This window comes from Pholis gunnellus, assembly GCF_910591455.1.
Source record: "Pholis gunnellus genome assembly, chromosome: 4".
Classification (NCBI taxonomy): domain Eukaryota; kingdom Metazoa; phylum Chordata; class Actinopteri; order Perciformes; family Pholidae; genus Pholis; species Pholis gunnellus.
In genome coordinates this window covers 4,747,857-4,770,911 of record NC_136530.1, presented here as the reverse complement: position 1 = coordinate 4,770,911, position 23,055 = coordinate 4,747,857, and the positions used below count along the sequence as shown (strand labels likewise).

At 44.7% G+C, this 23,055-nt stretch overlaps 1 protein-coding gene across 3 annotated transcripts; it reads right to left on the bottom strand.

Moving 5' to 3' along the window:
- Nucleotides 1-329: 329 nt before the first annotated feature.
- gatad2ab (GATA zinc finger domain containing 2Ab) lies at nt 330-22,564 on the bottom strand. 3 transcript variants are annotated; one of them, XM_079158198.1, is made up of 11 exons: nt 22,430-22,564; nt 8,619-8,930; nt 5,004-5,127; nt 4,777-4,908; nt 4,498-4,566; nt 4,178-4,294; nt 3,867-4,067; nt 2,660-2,909; nt 2,154-2,539; nt 1,830-2,052; nt 330-1,591 (listed from the first exon to the last, which is right to left on the bottom strand). In XM_079158198.1, the coding sequence occupies exons 2-11, from the start codon at nt 8,915-8,917 to the stop codon at nt 1,458-1,460; spliced, it is 1,935 nt and encodes a 644-aa protein (XP_079014324.1). In that variant the 5' UTR covers nt 8,918-8,930; nt 22,430-22,564; the 3' UTR covers nt 330-1,457. The 3 variants fall into 3 exon arrangements, with proteins under 3 accessions (XP_079014324.1, XP_079014325.1, XP_079014326.1); XM_079158199.1 differs by lacking the exon at nt 4,498-4,566; XM_079158200.1 differs by lacking the exons at nt 8,619-8,930; nt 22,430-22,564 and adding an exon at nt 6,438-6,575.
- Between the last annotated feature and the right edge of the window lie 491 nt (nt 22,565-23,055).

Below are 23,055 nucleotides of genomic sequence, written 5' to 3'. Positions count from 1 at the left end.
TGCTATAGGGGTTTTTGCATAACTACATTCTGAAAGCTGTCCAGCTTCTCTAAGACCAATCGTAAGGTGAGTGGGAGCCACTGGACGCACGAGGGAGTTTAAGTGGTGATCCATTCAAACTTAGGGCATAAGCGTATATCTTTACTAACATGACCCTATAAATAAACCCAGAGACAGTTTGTCTATAGAAGAAAAATAATGCACCACAATCTATGACTAAAAGCAAAAAACAATGTCAATAACATGACATTCCTTACACCCCCACACCAGATATTTATATCCAGAGAGGGTTCAAATAAACTAGACGCCTTCTAGCAGAAGGGATTCCATTTGGGCTCCACTAGTTCTTTGGAAGTTTTTTTTTTTTTTTTTTTTAAGTTTTTTTTAGTTTTTACAATATTCAATACGAATAGTCCTCCAAACATCCGCTCCGTGTCTTTACATGAGTTAGTGACACCTTCATCTTTATTCTTCCTCTTTATCTTAGAAAAAACAAAGTATTTAAAAGTAGGCCACAACATGGAACCCAGCAGATGTAAAACCACCTCAACAGTAACATTAGCCTGTAAATTCAGACCTCGACAAGAGGCCACTTCCAAAGTATCAGGGAGCACAATATTCCAAACACAGTATATGACTTACAGATGAAAAGACAAAAAATCCTAACATTCAGCCATACAAAACCATCCGACGCACATCTTCTTCTCTGCTAGACGCGCTGTGGGGTCAGAGAGAAGAGGAAGTCTGTGTGCCGATAGATCATTTTTAGTCCTTTTTTTTTTTTCTTCTCCATTTTCTTCGTTTTTGCAAAGCTGAAGCAGTTATTGTTTTCGTGGATGGTCTTCGAAGCTCAACCACAATCCCCGTGGCGAGGTCTTCAGTTAAGTTCGGTTCGGCCGCCACACGGGCCTGAGTCAGACCGGCTCAGACTGGAGAGGGGTAGGACGTAAGGCGAAGATATTAATGTGTGTAGTTGGTGATTATGATGATGTTGTTTTCTTTCCCCCAGCCTAATCCAGAGGCAGGGGAGCTTGGGGGTTTATCTGTCTTGGTGCAACACGGAGGTTCAACCAATTTACAGGGAGGGAGGGAGGGAGGGAGGGAGGGAGGGTGGGAGGGTGAGGCCACATCGCCGGAGAAGTTTGTAAAATTGTACAAGCCCATGTAAACCACAACCCTCACAAAAAAGGTACCCAAATTCTTAATCCATGATCTGGATCTCAGGAGCTGTCGCAGCACAACTCCACGTGAAGGACTCGGGTAAAAATGGTGGTCGCAGAAATATCTGAGGAGGAGCTGAAGGGACAAAAAAAAATAAAAAAACTAGGCTGATTCTCCCCAGCATGATTTTGGGCCAGAGGCAAAGTCCATAGAAGGGATTAGAGTGATCATGAGAATGGCGGTTATTGATATTAGGAGGGGTAATAGTTATGATGTCAGTAGGGAGTAAGATTGCATTATTTCCATGTGTTGGCTGCTTGGGAGATAGAACGGGAGGGAATCATGTCCAGCAGGTACTCCCGCTGGCGCTCCACAGCAGAGGTGGTCTTGTGGGCAGACAGGCTGGGGTTCACGTAGGCCATAGTCACACCTGTGAGGAGACACATCAGGGGTCAATGTAGTGGAGGTCCAGCTGTTTTACATCTATTCTACGATCAAGTATAATATGACTCATCTAGTAAGAAAGGTGAAGATAAAAGGAAGAAGTTGGTATTGAGCAAGAAATATTTCGCTGGTTTTAATTACCTGATTAAATTGCATTTTGAGGATACAAAAAGAGAAAATGTCAACTATACAGTCATTCTAAAAACAAAAAGGAGTTTATCTACCTGTGTTGCCGCCGCCCTGCTTCCTCCAGGCGGCCACGTTAGCCTGGTTGCTGCTGCCGGCGCTGACCTTCGCGCCCTGATGCAGCGGGCGCCCTGCAGCATGCTTACCCACCCTGCTGCCCAGCGCCGCTGCCGCCATCGCACTCTGCAGCTGAGAGGAGGAGGTGAACGAGTGGGTCACGCCACGAGAGCTCATCGACTGGATGTTGTGCGACAGGTGACTCTGTGCGGAGAGAGACGTGCTGGGTGTTAATTAACATGCGAATGCTTTTTAAAACCAGCGTCGGCGTGTCGTTAACACACTTTAAAAAAGGCCATGCTGACCTGCTTGTGGGAGTGGTGGCCAGACACAGATCTGTGCTGCATCGCAGCCCTGACATGCTTGTACTGCTGGGACACCAGCACCTCACTCTTGGACAGTGAAGGAGAGGAGATTTTGGAGACACTGGAGGAAGAGGAGGCCGCCTGCTGGAGGATGCGCTGCTCAATCTCCTGCTCCTGTTGGAGTGCCTTAACGAAGGCCGCCTTCAGCCGGTTGGTGTGCTCGGCCTTCAGGGCCTTCTTCTGATTGGACGACATGCAATGGTCACAGAGGATGGTCCCGGCCTTCTCCTTTCTCCAGCGGGAGGTAAAGTCTGTCTTACACTGGGCGCAGGTGTATGGCTCTTTGGGAATGGAGCTGGCAATGGCAGCAGCTGGGCCCAGAATCCCTATTCGGAAAACAGAAAGCTGCTTTAGACTAGATGTAAACATGTATATTGTACATATAATATACCATGTTGTACGACAACATCTCCAAACTAGCGGACGAAGTGGAAAGATCTACCCACCCCTGCCGTGCATCTCCAGAAGTTTTTGCACCACCTCCTCCAGCCCCAACAAGTAGATGAATTCATTATTGGCTGCTGAAGGCAGGAAGTTGAACTCCGGGGCGGGAGGTTTAGGCGGAGGGATCTCCAGCAGCGTCTTCTCCAGCTGCTTGCGCAGAGCGAGCTTCGCAGCCGCCTGCCGGCTGGCCGGGGAGTCATTGATGTTCGAGTTGGGCGACACCGAAGAGCCTTTTAGGCTGGTTGGAGAGGCCTGGACACAAAACACAACAGAACTTCAGCAACGACGCATGAGGCTTCACATGAGGAAGTCTATATGAAAGGATAAACATTCAACACGATATTGGTTGACCACGATAATGATCCTCACATGTCCACAATAACTAATTAAATTATGCAACGGCTTTCATGAATTTTGCGGAACATTCAGTCTCTTTCTCTCTCGCTTTCTCTTTGCTTCACCGCATTGTTGTGGCCTGTCAAAAAAAGGACAACATACCAACACCTAATTTTGGGTTATTGTGGTTTAATAAATATAATTTGCAGTGCTGTTGAGATTGCTGCTGGACCGCCAGGTTAACACAAATGCGTGTGGGAGAGTAAACCGTTTTTGATTAAAGTTAAATATAGTTTTTGAAAGGCTGAAAAGGCTTTTCAATACATTTTGACTTTTAGACTGAGGTAATTACAGAGTCGAGGACAAAGCCCTGCGTTTCTCGCTGTGTGTGTGTTTGAGAGACGGAGAGATGAAAAGGTGGAAGCTGGTGGTTATTAATAATACAAACTTGAATGTCAACGTTCGAATAGTTTGAACGAAGCTACAAATTATTCGGTAGAGCCTGAGGTAGCCCTAACTCCAGTCGGAATGTTGTCCACTCTCGTTAGCAAAAATAATTCAAATGTGCCTATTTGGGCTTAAACATACAGGACTAAAGACGGACAAAACACAAATCTCTGCCCTCATCTTAACACTCACCACCCAACAGAGTACATAAGTCTGTGTAAAACAGCACCTTCTGCCTGTACATTGTGGTCACTCTTGGGTATTACCACATATGCACCTCTAGTCCACAGTACCTAACCCGGTGATCATGTCACGGTTATGGCTGAGCATAGCAGCCTTACAATAGAGTAGATATGAAAGGAACATTTTCCATTGCTTCCTATGAAAATCTCTCTCCAGATGAGCGAGTTATGCTCGTATGTTCACCTGAGGGATGTTGACCATGATGTTACTGTTGGCCACATTAGCCACCCGGATGAGTCCCTGCTGAATGATCCTCTGGCCCTGGATCTGGACATTGGGCACAGAAGCCCTGGGAGCCAGCAAGAGTGGCGGGGGGCCTGAACCGCTGTGGTGATGCTGTTGCTGGCGTAGACTGGCTATCTGCTGGGGAGTCACTGCAATGGGCTGATGGGAGAAGACAAAAGTAAGAGGTTAACAAAGAGCTCTTCAAATCTTAACTTCTTCAGATGAGTACACTTTACATGTGGGCTGGCTTCAGAGGCCCTCACACTCACCTGGGCCCCTCTGACCAGGGGCGGCATGACAATCTGAGAGTTGTGTTTGGACGGCATGTGTTGCCCACCCCGCACCAAAGGAGGAGGGATCACCGTGCCCGAGCTTCGACCGGTCACCTGTAAGCACAAGATATACAGCTTTTTTAGCATTGAGCTACAAAAGCATTTGATTTAGTTTGATGGGAAAGCCTCAGAAAGAACAACTCCGCACTCGAGTCGCTCGGCGTTCGACTTTGTATGAGCTACAATCTAAAATTGCATCTCTCCAGGCTCTACAATGAGAGTTGTGGCAGGAGGATCTATCAAAATGTAGCAACTACCTGGAGGGGTCCCCTGCTTGATGTGATGCTACCTCGCACCAGAGGAGGAGGCGCTACAGAGCCAGTCGACTAGACATAAAGGATACAGCATTAGTCCAAAAAGTTGCAAGGACTTGCAAGAAATGAATGTTTAAAAATCTTCATTGATGATGTACATTGGAAAAACAATAAGGTGGTCTTGTTTTATTAATAGCAGACGCAACAATTCCCACTGATGAATCTATCAGCTCCAACAAAACAAAAACAACATTCAACACTCTCCTCTTCTGGGGTGTTTACCTTCTGCACAGTGCTCTCCTTCTGGATCTGGCTCTGTCGTAGTTTCTTGAGCAGCACCAGCTTGGCCTCTTGGAGTCTCAGTTCCTCCTTCAACGTTTTGATGATGCGCTCCCTCTCCTCAGGAGAACTCTTCTATAGACACCATAGGAGATTTAAAAAAAAGGAGATTTAGCAGACAGCTACAATGACCGTGTGTTGTATGCAAAGTCTAAACGGCGTTCTCTTACCATAAGTTTATCTGTGTCAGTCTTCGAGAAGCAGTGGCCGTTCATGAGAGGACTGGACGACTCGTTGTCTGACAACACGATCACATCATCCGGCGACGGAGGCTGACGCTCACTCTTTACGTCACTGAGGGGAGAAAACGACTACATTGAGAACGTGTTTCATCGTTCAAGATTTAACACAGCAACCGACTAGCAGTTTTGTCTTACATCCAGTAGATGGCAGTATATAACAACGACTTCATCGTCCCCGTTGGGAGTGCAAATGTGTTCTGGGACACACAAGAAGACAAGAACCAAGAGATCAATAATGGAGTAATGGCGGCAGGGGAAGATCGCAACCACCCATTATCTACCCAGGTAGCGTCGACGACATCTTGCTCTCTTCCTTCCAACAGACACAGCCGAGTCAGTCACCAACAACATGCACACAAACGGAAAATGAACTGCATATCTGGGTTTTTTTACAGGAGGAAAAGACTTAAAGCCTTTGATAAAATGTTAAGTGGCTTTTCCTGAGGACTCAGGAGAACAAAGGGCGACTAGTGGCGAGCTACGTATGCATCAATCTGGGGAGGGGTGGAGATTAGAAGTAACGGGTGGCTGTAATTTTACAGCGCGTGGACCATGGCGGAGGAATAAATCTGCCTCCATCACAGCGGGGATCCTGTCGGGTTGTAAGAAAATAGAAATCGGAGTTGTGAGGCGAACGGGTGGAGGATGAAGGTAAGGTAGGAAGTGTGATATATATGACGGTATGCAAGAAGTCATAATGTAAAGTTATGCATGCAAACATGCAGTCAAGTTATATAATTGTTCAGACGCTGTCGAGCGTGAGGCTTCAGGGCTTCCAGCTTAGGCCCAGTTTACCACCCAGACAGGGCCTCACCCCTCCGCTGCCTCCGCGGTGAGGCCTATGGCCTAGCCGGATCGGCACAGCCTGGGCCTCGGCTCGGCCCTCCCTCCCAGCTGCCGACTCCAGAGTCACAAGCGGAGGTCCGCTGGAGACACTGGAGAGGGTGACAGTGAGGGGGGGAGGGGAATACATGGCCAGGAGCCAACCTATTGTGTACACACTCTCTCTCACTCAGTCAGTCACTCACTCAGTCACTACTTCACACACACACACCCCTCCCCCATCCTTGCTTACTTGTTCATCTTTTATACTCCAACTCACTGACTCAGTTCCTCACACTTTAGCACGCTCCAGTCTTCAGACACATTTCTCCGCTATCCTCTACTTCCTCACAACAGCTGTCCAACAGCTCCCCTCAACAGAGACCGCACGCTCGGTTCAAACGGGTCAACTATATGCAAATAAGCATGTTATTTATACATGCATTGTGAGACTGAGCAATTACAACACAAACAGCAACAAACAGCTACTGTCGTATACTTTGCCCAACTGCTGAGAACACAATGAAACCCCGTTCATACCTTCCACTGCTACTTCCTGGAGAGTACATCCTCGATGCGTTTCATTTAGATCTGTTTCGATACAGCCCAAAACGCTGCACAGTGGATCAGCAACTATGTGGTTCTTTGCACCAACCTGCTATCACGTTGTCATATCATTTATCAGATGATTTACATTACACAGGAACAACACGTGTCACTCGCTACCTGATCCGTACTGCACATGTGCAAACTAGTAGCACACACCTGCGGTTCAACACTCTTGTGCATCCTGTTTCTTCCCAGATAATGCTACATTCTGAAGAGCAAATACGCGTTGAAAACGGCATGAGGAGAGCCAGTTAACGTTAGCATCACATTCAAAATATATATATTCAGATACAGTAAAAACTAAAAATATATATCTATACATCTAAAAAGAAAATCGAAACTGAAGATGTTCCCGATACTGTGAAACTGTTTCTCGGTATCGGAACATCTCTAGCGTCAATTAGATTCAGAAAGAGCTGAAGCAGCAATTTGTTTTCCTCCCCAGTCCTCCTGTTTACATTCCTCACACAAGACATGATGAACTACGCCAGACACGAGCGGCATCAGAGATCGAAACGAAGAGCTTCATCGTCTTTCACGAACTAAAACTTAGTGGCGACCCGGAGCCGTGACTGGTTTGGCCTCTGTGACAAGATGACAGGGACTAGCTTGTGATGGCTGCTACTATACTCTATATAGAAGAGCTTAAGCAAGCATCACAACAACACAGCAACACAGCTTGGTTATGTAAGGTCCAGGGTTTTCTGCAAGCCTCTGCCTCCCCAGTCATAGCTTCCCACTGACCCGACTATGGGATTTGGTCATTTAGTCATTTTTAGGTGCAGTGGAGTTCACTGAGTCATCTTAAACTACGTAAATGAAACAGCTGGGCTATACATAGGCAACAGGCCTGGAAAAGAGTATTCAAACATTGACATATTTATTAAAATTCATGCAATCTACCATAGAAAGGAAGAGAATAACTCCTTCTATACATGAACATATTTGACACATTCTCCCAGCGTGTATGCAAGCGGGCTTGCATTACATTTCATTGATGGATTTACAAAAACGGGCCCTCACAGACCGAGTCTGCTGCAAACAACAAGGTTTCCTCACCTTTGCAGTGAGCGAGCACACGCTGTGGGTGAACCAGGGGTCAAAGGTGACACCCTAAACACTCTGGAGCTGAATCACCTCTCTGTTCCACTTTAACAGCCATCACATCACACAGTGTGCATCTATCGGGCCTACCAAACACGTCACATGACACATCAGGCATTTCTCTGCATGGTCATGTGACCCTCGCCCCCCCCCCCCCCCCCCCCCCTTCCTCCAACTGCTCCTTCCAATGTGGAAACCATGGCAACGGCCAGTTGGAACCAGTTTGTGACACGTAGCCTTCATTTTGTGTGAAGTGTGAGGCAGAGTTCAGGTGCTGCTGTGGTGGAGAAAATGGAGCCCGGGCCTCAGGAGCCTCAAAAACTTTTCAAAATGGGGGCAGGCTGCTGCTGCCGACGACCACACAGCGACTTCCTGCACGGCTCCTGTCAGACCACTTCGCTGAGAGAGAAACCCGAAACTCCCAATAGACACGTCTCTGCGCACAACCTGTGCACGCAAGCGTGAAATCCAAGGCCTGCAGTACATAAATAATCCTTAAGAAGTTTTCAAGCAAACTCAAAAAAGGCAGAGAAAGTATTTTCGCCTCAGCTGTCAGCTTGTGTGAAGTCCTGCTCGACCATTCACGTCCCCTCTCCCTTTGACCCATACGATGATCAAACATCAGTGAAGCATGTCCAGACAGAAGTACAGCAGCATAACCATGCTTTGCATCTTATACCCTCACAGATATAAACTATTTAGGAAGGAAATTAAAGTGCATTTTGGCCGGCTGGAAATACTTACAAAGGGTTCATTGTGTTTATTGTGGGCCTCAGACTCGGTGTACAGGAATAGATGTAACTGTTTAAGGTAAGGTGTTTACAGCATTCCTTTCAGTGTTGTTCACAGACTAATTACTTTGACAGCGTGATGTAAACGCAACAACAATTATGTTCCTTATGAGCAACGAGCTCTCAGCCCCGATGCTTTTGAAACACTGCTGATGTTACACAAAAACAGCTCGGTGACTCAATCAAACCCTGAGAGCTCTCTCTCTCCCCGTCTCACCTTTTGGATGTGCTCATGTCGACGGGCTGGTCCCCAGTCTGCACCTCCACCTTGATGGTGGCCTTCACCTCCCCGGTTTTTAGGATGCTGGCTGCTACCTTCGCAGCGTGCTCGCTCTTCAGCGTGGCGCCCTCGGCTCCAGACTCCACCACCACGTCCAGGGGAGCTTCTGCCCCGTCGCCTTTCTCCAGCTTAACCCGTTTACTGTCCATGTCGTCCAGGGGCTCCGACGGAGCTCCGTGGTCCTTCTCCAGAGCCCGCTTCTGGCTGCGCGTTTGACGCACTGCCTCCTCTGACATGGCTGCTCTCACCCTGGAGAGAGAGAGAGGATGTTTGGATACAGTTACACACTGTGTACACATGTTTAGAAAAGACAGGAAACAAACATTGACAACAAGTAAAATAGTCTATCTTGGAGCTATGCATGGATTCAAATTAGACAGCAGGGTACCCATTTGGACAGTAGATAGATATAGATATATTTATATATACACACAGCATCATTTAAATAGACAGTTTTACTTTAGGGGGAAAGTGCTGCTTTCACCAGAGCAACTCTGAAACTGAATATTACTTTTTTTCTGCTTTACACTTCTGTTCGAGTTTCTACAAGTTTTGAGAGTTCCCAAGTGGAACCGCCTCTCGCCTTTAGCCAATAAAGTGTGTTTTCATAACAACCCCATAGTAAGATGTAAATGTGGTGCTATCGCAAAGTTCTGGAAGGCAGTAAATGAGATACAGTTCTAACATAGAGTGCCCTATCTAGTTATACTGCTTATACTGCTGCGAGGTTGTAGCTTGGCGTGACGCTAGCGAGAGTTCGGTCCGGAGAGAGTGCGTGTGACGAGGAGTCAGAAGTAGGTATAGAAGTCCATTTGTAGGTAAATAAATGCTACAAGTCCCCAAGACCCACATCGGGTTCCCCTGTTTTGAATACCAGCCACCTGCTGATGAAAGTGGAAGTTAACCACAAGTCCTGCTCAGTTGGACTTAAGGTGGGCTGGCAGTTAAGGTGGACGAGTTATTCTCCTTTAAATGACGAGGCGCTCCTCGTCATTTAAAGTTCAACTTTCCTTTTCAAATTTGTAATATTTCTTTTCACCGTTTAACCGATAGCATCGATAACGGTTAATTATCAATACACCTACAGTAGAGGATATCCAGAAATCTGGCAAGTACCAGTCCAGTGAGAAATAAGTAGTCGTATACAACTAGTGAAGTGAACTGTTACTCTTGCTGAGGTAAGATTAGGACCTACAGTAAACATCTATTGCAGGAGTACAGAATCTTATCACGACCTCAATATAATGTGAGTGAGAGGCTGCATTTGAGTTGGAAGCTAAAAAGACATTTACAATCTCACACAGGTGAAGATGTCATTTAATAGGTTTGAAATGACAGAAACTTAAAACAAAACCCTCTCGATCAGTCACTCCTATGTTATGTGAATATATACGCGTCTTCCCATTTCAAGTACTTTTAAATCACATCGTATTCCACCCATTGCCATAACATTAAACCAAACCTTAAAATATGACGTAGAAGCAGTGCCACTACAAAAACAATAAAATTAAGAGGTCCGAAATGTTGTTTGTTCACTGGATTCACAAAACAAGCCTGGCTGGTGAGTCCATCTACTGCAAGTAACCTCAGAAATAATCATCCTCCTGAAAAAAGTATTGTGTTCGAGTCATGTACGTACATGAACATGCCGCCACCACCACCACCAAGCGCACCAGATGCTGACCCAAATCTCACTCGGTACAGTAATAGCAGAGGATAGAGGGACCACTTAGATTTCTGGGAAAACATATTGCACAGCAGAAAAATGGCACAACAGCTACCCGATGTAGGACACGCAGACTTCTCTTGAATAAAGCATTTTATAAGAAGCGTTTATAAAAATGTTAAACATTTTCGCATGAGGATGAGCGCATGTCTGTCACAGAAACGTCGGACACGGTAGCCCAACATGGCTGAAACAAATGTACACCATACTGTGCATCTGATTCAGAGCGCTGACTCAAGGTCTTCATCGTCCCACGTGACATCATCACGTCACGTGACCTTATCCCAAGATTCCATGAGAGGCATAAAGCGCTTCCCTGAAAACCGGTTCAGACCGGTCTCTGTTTGAGAGAAGGCGCAGGTTTAACCCCTGGAGAGACAGAGTGGCAGAAGGGAGGGGAGACGGGGGAGGCCGCAGGCACCTCCCACACTTTGGGGGGGGGGGGGGGGGGGGGGGGGGGGAGTGACGTCATCTTTGGACATTCCAAAACGTGTCTACTCAGTCAACGGCTGTTGACGGGCATAAACATCTTGTCATAATCTTCTTTAAAAACATATCTCAAGATGTTTTCTGTGCCTTCTTTTAAGGCTTAAAGATTTTTTAAAAAGCGACGTTCATAATCTAATGTATACAACAACTCCCACTGCTGTCGACCGTAAAGCAAAGCATCGAGAGAACTGCACAGTGAGGTGGGGAAAATGAAACTGCTTTTCAGCAATTTCAACAACTGGCTGTCTGCAGTAAGGTTGCAGTTACACGCCACATCTGTGAATTCAGCCAAGTTCGTATTTTCCACTGGAGATAAGACACAGGCATCCTTGACACTTTGCAAGATGTTGAGCTAAAGAGATACTAACCCCAACCAAAACAAATACAAATTAAAAAGAAAGAAACCACACAGCTAAACATTCAGGTTTGTGTTTGCATATAGAGCCTAAAATGCTCTCTCTCTCTCTCTCTCTCGCTCTCTCTCCTCTAGTACACAACAAGGACAGATGTGCCCTGCTGTACCATCCCTGGACACAAAGGCTATCTGTCTGCCAGAGATGACAGTGGGCCGCATATACGACACACACTGCATCAGAAACCGCACTTCACTCTGTAAGATTGCAGCAAAAAGAAGAAGCTGCTGCACGTTGCTCGGGCTGTAGCGGTGTGGCAGTGAACCGTGTCAGGTACAAAATGACTCAAACCCTCGGGGACGACGCAGGGCGATCAGATCTGCGCGTTACCAGGACGGCTGCGGTTGCTAGTTTCAGGAGGTCCGGAGACACGTGGCTTCCTTTTGTCCCAGAAGAGACGGACGGCATCATGAACCCAATGATTCATGTGCTGGATGCACTGCTGCTAAGCAACACGGGTGGAAAAAAACAAAATGAAATTGTTGTCCATGATGCATATGTGGTGATTACGAGCGTTGTGTGTGTGTGCGCGCACTGGAGACTGACCCGGGGATGTGTGTGTGTGCTCGTTCTCATTTTTGCATCACACTTCGTTTCACTGGGCCTTTTTAGTGAAAGACCACGTCTCACTGGAGCCTGTTTTCTATTCAGAGCCTTGATTTCTATCACAGAGCCCTGAAGCCCTGTTGTGTGATAGGAGGTCATTCACAACCTCCAGGTTATCCGAGACTCTCGGGTCTGTAAAACTGTAAATTCATCAAATTCAGTGCCCAACGCCATGTTGATATTTTCTAAGCTACTGTAGCTGTCACTCTCGTCATGCGTAAGTGGCCATGGTTTCGTCTCTTAGCTACTTGCCCTCGAGATTATGCAGTGGGTGGACTTAGGCCGATAACCTACATCAAGCTTACATAAACCAATTTTGATTGAAATTTGACATCGGGAAATTGTATTCTATGGCCAGGCAATCAGCTGAGAAAAGACCCTTAATCAGTGCTAGTCCTGCCCGTTCCAATGCTCCCAGAGCTCCATCCAGCGTGTCAAACCAAATGAAACTGACACTACAATCTCACAAACAAGCCCGACTTGTCCATCAGGACGTCCACTGGGAGCTACTGCTGCCCCAAACCTTGCTGCCTGGGACTCAACAAGCCCAGAGTAGCAGTACTGCCTATTAACGTCCACAATAGTTGGATCAGAGGTCCACTCCGGTATTCATTTCACACCGTTCAAGCCTGCCAGCCTCGTCACGTTACAGTTCTCTGATTTACACGATACACATGCTCCATGTACTCGAGGCCAGGCTCAGATTACAGGAATTAAAAAAAAAGCGGACTAATTTTGACATGAGGCTCATAAATGATCTGTTCCCGAAACAAGAACACATGATCATTTCACTGTTTATTTTGTATGTGCGTCACATCTTATCTGCATGGCGTGCTTCCAGTTTTTTTGGGGAGGAAATTCAAGCACCTCGAGTTCAAAGAAGCTGAACTAAACATCACCAAAAGCATCTGCATAGTGCTGGTGACACTTTGATCAAACATTCTCTCCACGGGACTCAAGAACCTTTCAAAGTAGTTGCCGAGCAGGAGACCTGGCATCACTTTTTGGTTGCCATTTTTAAGTCACCTTATATTCTGGGTATTTAAGATGCTATGCAGTTATATGTCATCTTAATAATGAGATTGTGATGTCATGTGTATGTTTGTGCATGCTTTCCCATCCAGCTCAAAGTTGGCGGGATACTTTGTTTGGGTTCATCTGGTTAAATTTGCACATTCGTGATGTTTCTGGGTTATAAGACGTACAGCATCGTCTGGTTCCAGTTTTTAAATATCACTAATGCAACATATGTTTTAAAAGGATTTATTTTGGGGTGCATGTTTTGCTGTCTGCATTTTTGGTTGCCACCTTCTGAAGATAGATCACTTTGACACGCTAATGCATCGCCACATTACAAGAGCAGCGAAAATGGCGAGAGGAGGAGAAAGAGAGTCGGAGAAGGCAGCCAGCGATTAGTGATCTGTGTCTGCTCCTCTCAGGAGACCACGGAGGAGGAGGAGGAGGAGGAGGAGGAGGAGTACATGCATGTCCCTCTCGTTTTCTTCAGAATAATAAGGCCTAAGGGCCGAGCAGATCTTACATCAAAACAAAAGACGGAGGAGTTTCTACTGGCCATTCAAATTAAAGGTTCGTACCAAGCCGTTTCATTTCCTACACAGTAACTGCCTCAAAGCAGGCCGGCTCAAAATCAATGCACTTAATACATTTCTCTTTAAGAGCTGTATGTGCAAACATTAGGCTTCTTAAAATAAGGTGAATGCAGAAAACCTTCCAACCCGGTGTGTGTGTTGCAGCAGGATAAGATGCACTTGCCTGAAAGCAAATGGAAATCTTGTGACCTCGCCTGACACTACAGGTTTTATTCTATTGTGTCCAGTAGTTCATCAATGGCAGAACAGATCAATGGCGAAAGGCTCATCATCCCCCTCGAGGTAGCATGCAGGGCTCTCATCTCCAACACTGTAATGATCTCCCCACTGGGACTGGACCCAGCCAGCCAACACATTAACAGCCATTTTAAAAATACTGAGGCTTTTCAACCGTGTCCTTAGGGTTCAATGAGAGGGGAGACAACAATTATATTGTCCAATAAAAGCAATACAAGTATGGATTATTATTGCCCAATAAAAGACAGCAGTGCGACAACTCTTTTTTTTCTTTCTTATTTGGCTAAAGGAACCTGGCCCTTGTAATTATGAATTAGCTCAAACTGCCAATATTCTCACTAATACGTGACGAAGCGATGATTATCTTATTTTCGGATTATTTACTGCTCATCGCCCATAAAGGTTACTTTCACTGCCTTAATTACGTCTTACCCCCCCCTTATAAAATGTGTTTTTCAATTACAAAATCATTTCCAGCTATCAAAGAGCAAAGCTATTTTTCCTTTGGGACATCGCCTAATTAGAAGAAAAATAAAAACCGGACTACCTATGTTAATCTGTGCTCACTGCACTAGGAGTGGGGGCAGGGACCCAGCTGAGGTGGTGCCATAGTTGGGGGAGGGAGAAGGGTGCAGAGCGCATGTGGTTAGCCGAGCCATAATCAAACTGTACCCAAGTGAAAAATACTCTTCCTTGTCTTCTTTCTCTCTCTCCCTCACTCCTTCGTCCTTCCCTCTACCCCTCCCTGCCTGCCTCACACGCTCCCCTCCTCCTCCTCCTCAGTTGTTCTGTTGTAGGCTCGGCCAGCCCAGAGTGTGTGTGCTCCTACTGGTTGTGTCCCGAACGCCAAGGGTTAAGCCCCTGCCATTTTAACGCCACTGACAGATCAGACCATTAGGGTGTTACCTAACAAAATGGAAGCCTTTAACCCTGAATCTGCCAGGCTGCCTCTGTGTGTGTGTGTGTGTGTGTGTGTGCGCGCGCTCCTGTGTGTGTGCGTGTCTGTGTGTGTGTGTGTGTGTGTGTGTGAGCGAGAGAGAGCGAGAGAGCCCGGGCCAAACAGAGTGTATGTATGTGTGCGCATGTCTCCACCTGGATTCTTCCTTTAGCAACGTGACATCGACAACAGCAGTAAGTCCAGGAAGTGCAAACCAGGCTTTTGTACACAAGCGCTCAAAGAATGCGTGACCATACAGCCACATTAAAACGTACATATGGCTCTGGATATTTTTAAGAACACATCGATGTACTTCAACGAAGCCTTACAACATAGAGAACCAACTAGAAGCAGAGCGGTACACAAAGTTCACGGGGTTCGGTATGTCACTTGATTTGGGGCCACGGTGCGGTTATAGGTGGGGTGAGCCACATTTTAACGAAAACCTTTTTTATTTTAAACATTCAACAATGGCTCATTGGCCAGAATTGTTACTGTATCAGTAACGGCCAGGCACTCGAATTTTGGCTTACTGTCAGTAAGAAGCAATTATTCCAAAAATATAATCACAAATAATAATTTATAAATTAAAACTAACTGCGCTATCTGATTAGCATGCTACAGCGCTGCGACAACTGGTGCACTGGCAAAACTTTTCCGGTGAACTCGAGCTCTAGAATTTTACTGTTCCACGCATGCGAGTAGCAGACAGCTGTTTGGGTCACATGGCATACCGAAGGGAACCGTTCCACCCTTAGAACCAACGCACAAATAAAAAAGGACACGTCATTCCCACATATCTTCGGGATTTTGGCAAGCACGCATAGACAAACATGTGCAATGCATAAAAGCCTTCGGTGGTATTCCCAGTAATTGTACAGAACATAATTTACTGACCATCAAATGACATGAAGAATGCCTAGATTACGACGTTAAGCACATTAAAATCGCATGTCAACCGTCTCTAGTAGTATTCAGCCTAAAATCAATGGATACGTTTCCAACCACAGATGTTTACTTGCTATAATAAAAAAAAGAGCGAAATGTTTTCAAAAACCCTAGACAGGGATAATCTCCAATTTCAGCCAAATTGCTTCCGAATGGTTACTTCATAATCCTATGAAACCAGAAGGCCATACCCACATGCAGACTGGAGGGCCAGGACACAAGCACACTGCTATCAGATTACATTTCTCAGAAATGGATGGTAGCAGGAAGTGACCAGAGTAGGAAGAGAGAAAAAAAAAAAAAGAGATTAAAACGGTGCAAAGAAATACTGTGAACGCCACAGGACAACGAGGAGCTGAGCACATCAGCAGTGAGGAAGAACAACATTGGCTAATGTGCGTCGCGCTTGCCACATATTTTTGAGTTCAGTTGGCAATCATAACTTTCAGGAGATCCTTGTCAGTAATAGTTAGTACGCAGAGAATAAAACATTCTGTGTAAGGGACATCCATAAGACTTCAGATATGGGAAAGTCATCAAGAAAACAGATTTTAGATGCACAGACTCGTAGTAACTGTAAATGAACTAGCTGCAAATTATAGCTGGGGTAGGCAGGTCTATTTTTGGCGTTATTGGGCAATAATTCCACAATAACCTTTCAGCATATTGTAATTCAAATGGTATGCCAGGAAAAGTAAAAAAAGAGTCAACATTTAAAAATACAGCTCGTCTCCTGCAGCTCTGTCCTAAGCCCCTCCCACAAGACGAGCACTAGCACACGCACACATTTCATCATTCGTCATTCATTTCGGATCATCTTGATCATCACTGTGATCCCATTGCCCTTATATAGAGGCAATTATATGAAAATGACGGCCCAGTTTTCTTTGCTTGTAGGCCTGTAAAGCCCTTTGAGATGACGGACTGCGATTTGAGGCTCTAGTGAGCTACAATATCAGGCGAAGCGGCGTGAGCTCACACAGAAGGCTTAGCTATTAGAGAGATGGAGAGAAAATGTTGCTAATAAAATAGCCTTCTGCTAACCACAGCCGTCTAGATGCACAAAACACACAAAGACAGAAAGTGAAGAGTGTGTATTCAGTCAGTAGACAAGTATTCTTTTTCATGATAATCAATGCCAAACCGGTGATCACTTTACACATTAGCGTGCCTTTTTTTAAATCAGCATCACGACTGGCGTGAACATTTACGCATTCAGGTTGCACCTCTGAGCCCTGTCCTACACCTATTGGAGGATGCCGACACAAAAGAAGGATTACAATTTAATCTTTAGCACAAGTTGAGCCTTTTTTTATGGCCAAACCCAAAACCACCATTGGGTGTGGCCGTTAAGTGTCTGTTGTACTTGCTACCAAACCTAACAGTGATGTTATGACTGTGTATTAACACAATTACACCACATTAAAAATGACATTATCAAATTTGACACATCGGCGAAACTACAAACTCTTTACAGTGACCTTCCAGGTCTCACGTATCACTTTAAAGCCCCAAACGTTCACCTGTTGGTTCTACTTTACAAACAGCAAGAAAACAATAATTGAAGTCCACGGTATAAAACACTGACAAGTGACATCATACCCAGGAACTCTTGAGGAGACTCCTGCTGGTTTAAAATATGAAGATTAATAATCAAGAATCAAACAATTTGCAACCCAAGTCATTTTCCTTTAAAAGGCCACATGACATTAGCCTGATGACGGGCTCCTCCAACAGATTTGGGGCAGTGGGAATGACAGCGTGCTTCAGGAATGATAATCAGGTCATTTTTTTCCTATGTAGAGCGACGTGGCGTTAGACAATCAATGCAGTGTGTCGAACACTTCACAGCCCCCTGGCACAAAGACCATTTCAGGACTATTTTTACCGTTGTTCATCTCGCGTTACACTATAAACTTCACCTGATTCTTCGTCCTGGCCCCGTCTAAACCCACAACAACAGACCGTTTTACAACCAACGTCATCAAAAACGTGTGCATGCATGTTGGCAATAAAGCCAACGTTTTGCCCGAGCCTTCCACGAGACTTAGCAAGCTTTAAACGTTGAATTCAAATTTTTACCAGCATCAAAATGTTACGTTCAACGAGGTACCGTGTTAACTGGTGCCTTTCAGCCAAATGCGCCAGCCTCGCGTACGAGTATGTATTTAAAACTGATCGACTACTTTTACGAGGACAGGTACATGTTTTGTTCGTGTACAGAACTGGAAGGTCAATTTGTTTAGGATGCACTCTTTGGTGGTTAACGCCCGTGCATAGCTATTGAACTCCGCCATACTTCCGTACGGAAAAGTGTCTATAGCTGTGATTTAATAAACACGCTCTGTGTCTACTGCTGCACACGTTCTACTCACGAAACTGATTACTTTGCTAATCATAAACTGGGTAAGTCAGTGTAGTTAACCCTTGTTTTGATGACATCTATACACAATCCACACTAAACAGTCACGAATCGGGCAGTTTGTCCCCTCCTGGACACACATGCCTTGATGTTGCATGGATCCAAGTTGCCCGTCTGCTTGTTTGTTGCACTGAGAGTTGCCGTGTTTGCACTGGCAACACAGTGGAAGCAATTGTTACAGGCAGATTGGAAAAAAAAAAAGAAAGAAAAAATCTTTAGAAATGTATATTCAATAATGTGCAAATTAGGTTGTTCACATCAGATACTGGTCATATGGGTTATCACATAAAAACGCTTGTGGAACCAAATTTAAAAGATATAAAGCTGTGGCCAGTGAGACAGAGGCTACATATATTGTTTGCATTTATGTGTTAAATATGTCAGGTAGGGATGGGAATACATTTTTAACAGCTACTTGTGCTGGGAAGGAGAGAGCCCACAACACCTGGCCTGGTGTTATTTGTACCTGCTGAGTTTTGTTTTTGTCTGAAGCCTTTTCTACTTTACTAACCACTGTGAAATTAAAACTGAGACATTAGCGCACTCTTTTTCAACCGTTTAGCGGAATTTCTCGACCTCATGAAAATTGTACCTCTAAAAGTATGCGGGGCAGTCTCTTGACAACAAATACCACTTCTTACTATTTATTCAAGGGCCAATTCATTGTTAGCCATATGGCCCACCTGGTCAACAGGTGGCTTTTTATTGAAAGAATACCGGAAGTCTTCTACATTGATGCGTGTCCAGTCTGAACCAGGGGACAGGATTTCATTGCCACACAAACGGGCTACTGTTGAGCTGAAAAGTATCGAGTAGTGGCGTACGGTGGAGGCTATAAGCTGGTTTTAACTCACGTTGTTTGAAGTGAACCTACAATTTGATGTGGTTAGCATACCTCTCACTGTTTCAGACAGGTTGGTCACACTGTAAACACGCACGTTTGAGTCAATATGAAGTCCAACAGGATAAACAAGAAAGCGTTCAGTCAGCCAAACCTTGGAGAAGTGCTCTCCTCCAGCTCCATGAATCGCCCAAGGCCTTTGGGTGGGACCCCGGGGCCGACAGAACTACTCCTGTCCAACAAACGGAGAAACTGACACAACAGGCAGTTCTCAAACATCCAGATCTCTAAATAACTATACAGATCTGCCGAGTTGGGACACATCAGATTTTAAGGTACTTCTGATGAGATAGAAAGTCGTCAACGGGCACGCCCCTACATACCGGTCTGATCTCCTTAACCCTCTTATTCCATCCTGTGCTCTCTGCTATCAGACTATACAGGGCTACCGTCTGTCCCCACAAAAGAAGTCAGCAGTCGACGAGAACACTGTAAACCTTCTGAAAGCCACTGCATCTCTCTAAACCTCTGTTTGTTGTTGTTCCATAAGCGTTCAAGCTGTATGCCTCTCTCTCGCTCTCTCTCTCTCCCTATTTCCTGGACCTTGTCCTCTCTTTTCACCCAGGCTTCTCTGTGCTGGACCATTGCTCTCCCTCCCCTGGCCGTCTATGCCTCATTCCAGATGTTTTGAATCTGGATATTTATCCTCCAGAGGATTTCTCTCTCTCTCTCTCTCTCTCTCTCTCTCTCTCTCTCTCTCTCTCTCTCTCTCTCTCTCTCTCTCTCTCTCTCTCTCTCTCTCTCTCTCTCTCTCTCTCTCTCTCTCTCTCTCTCTCTCTCTCTCTCTCTCTCTCTCTCTCTCTCTCTCTCTCTCTCTCTCTCATGATGTCCACGTCTCTCTATCTAGCCGCTTGTGTCCTTTCTCATATTTGTTTGAATTGTGTGCTCGAGCTTTGCATGCCTGTCACTTTCCTACCTTTAGGAAAAGTGAGTAATTCAAAATGGTGTGATGAACTTAGCTCAGTGTAGCATTCAGTATGCAACACAACTGAATGAAAAAAATGAAAGCAAAACTACCCTACCCCCTACTAGACCAGGGGTCATTTATCACTTGCAGCAGCATCTTTTACAAGTGAAGAATCCTACAGTCATTATTTTCCTGTGGACATCACTACAGCTTAATCTGGATCATAAAAACTTAAGTACAACAATGGCCCCTCGACTGTCATCCACGATAGCTGGTCGATTTTAGAGAGACTTCGTGGTTGCCCCAGCATTTCCTGTTAACATTTTCACAGTGACTGAGCTCACACTCGACCAGACCCTAACTGCTGTGTTTAAAATGTGTCCTACAGTGAGCTACACGGATACTATTATGATAACACCACAGTCAGACTTGGATGGAAACAATAAGAGCTATGCCATACTACCCTGCAGAGAGGTAGCAGCAGTATTAGGAGTAGTTACTGTGGTTTATTATTAGAATAGGACAGAATCATAGAATAATATGGTGTGTGTGGGGGGGGGGGGGGGGGGGGGGGGGGGGGGGGCAATGTCCCTGGGAAAAAGATACACCACCATTCACTTGTATGAAACAGATGTTTTCTCAATTTTAAAATCTCTCACATTCGTACATTTTATTTACAAAGCGATAACAAAACACTAATTACTATAAATTTGATCTAAAAACGTGACATTCTTCACATTTACAACCACTGCTCAACACAAGGACAGAACTGCACAAGTTCAGAAAAACGGACAAAAAATGCTTGCAACAATTCCAAAAGGAAGTACCTACAAAGACTATATATATATAATATAACCATAATAAACTTAACAATGGCAACAATGAGCAAGGTGCCTTTGATTCTGTGGGACACATGCAAAAAAACAAAGCCTAGTGGGAGATGGAAAATACAGATGTGTTATCAAAGCGTTTCAGTCTTGATACAGCAGAATAAAGAGAGGATCTCGAGTTATGCCTGTCCGGTCGCATCACCCGCAGTAGGGTTTTTCATAAGAGGCACCCCTCCTCGGGCTAATCCAAGGCCCATCATAAAATGCAATGCGACATGTGTCCCCCATCACTAGCCAAGGGTGCTAACTGTCTACTTGCCCTAAAAAAAGAGGGCACTTGTTTAGCAGAAGTAGGGATATACACACTGCTGTATGTCATCCTAAACACACCTCAAAGACAGGTGAATGTAAAACTGACTTGAACCGACCACTCAACAACAACATGACCCAAGATTCATAGCTAGCTCGCTGTAGATGCTGTCCCTTCCGTAAAATTATGCTGAGCCCCAACAGTCATTACAAGACATAATTCACATACATCTGACAATTAACATGACATTATTATGTGTGCCTTTAAATGCTGGACTTCAACCGGAAATGAACGATAAAGTGGGCATAGAGCTTGCCCTTAGACTTGAGCACAAAACACCTCATTTACATTCACAAAGTGGTGAAATTTGATCTCAGTTACACAAACATTAGTATTCTGGTGCAAAGTAGGCGTTTGGTTGTGTGTAGTCTGGCGTGGACAGACAGACAGACAGACACACACACACACCCAGACGAAGGCACCACCGTCCACCATTACGCCTCCATAAAAAGGCTTTTCACGGTTGAGCTAATCTGACAAAGTTCTGAGATCAATGGCTCATGAAGCCATAATCACAGCCATCCACGGCTAAGACCAGTCGGCTTAGCAATAACCGGTGATGATACTGGTTTATAATGTTTACAAACTTTCGCACACCCCAACTTTGCAACCCAAAATAATAGACCTCTTAATTTTCAACTAACCCATCATCAACAACAACAAGCTATCTCATGCTAACGTTAACTCGGCTTGCCCAACAACAACCTGTCCATCTGTCCGGCTACAAAACGATGGCTAACTCACGCAAAGCTAACAGCCTATTGTGGTTGTAAGAGATTAAAGTAAAGTCACTGAAACACTTGAGTATATATTGTCCTTTTACATGAGAGTCTGGATATTGTGATATTTAGCTTCGATGACCAAATAGCGATACACGACAGACAATGAAACCGACCCCATCTCTCAGTGAGCTGCTAGTGTTAGCAAGGCTAGCTAGCGAGCTAAGTTAGCATGCTAACGCTAACTCCCTCTGGACACTCGCTAAATTTATTCACAGATAATCAAGCGTTGATTACACACAGAAAAATGACCGTTTTGTCACAGAGCTTTGTAGCTTCATTACAGCTAAAACATAAATAATAACTTACATTTCTATCGTACTAGTTGTGCAACCCAATACAAGTTTTGCCGGGGAAGTTTGTTTAAATATTTCTCGACTTTTGTAGGTGTGTGCGTGGAGCCGAGCGACACACACGAACTGTTACCTTAGCACGTTAAGCTAAAGCTAAGCTAAGCTAGCTCAACTTAGCTGTGGCTAACGCCGATAGAGAAACTTCACTTCCGTCGTAATAATTTAATTGAAATTTTTAATTTTGGATTAGTTGATGTGATAATGTGATGCGTTAACTTACGAAGTCTAGGAGGAGCTTGACCGAGTTTCCCCCCCCTGCGATTTTCAGATGTTTTGATGTTAGTGTTGCGCTGGCTTCGGTGTAAAAACTCCCGGGGATCCCCTCTTTTCTGTCCTGCTGCCACTCCGGTTGATCATGTAATGAGCCACCACAGGCGGCGTCATGCTGCGTTCATACACACCTCGGAAATGTTAAGTTTCCAACTGCTGCGAAAAGGAGGTAAAATGCTGCGTTTGGAAGTAGACGGAATAACTAAAAACATAGTAAAAAACAATTCAAGGAGAAGACAACTAGTGAATGGGAACCTAAATACTACAATTACTCTGTCTGTATATGTAATATTGGAAGACAACAATCATTCTGTCTGTATATATAATAGATTTTTTACCTTTTTACTTATTTTTATATTTAATATTCTTTACTGTTTTATTATTATTATTATTACTGTTTTGTTCTGTTGTCTGTTTGTTGTTGGTTATCTTTGCACTACTGTTTAGTTAGTTAATTTAATATTATTATTTTTATTGTATACATTGTGCATTTTTATATTTAATATATTTTTAATTTTTACTCTCTAACTTTGATTGCTTACCTGTATCATAATTCTGCTGTAGCAAACAAATTAT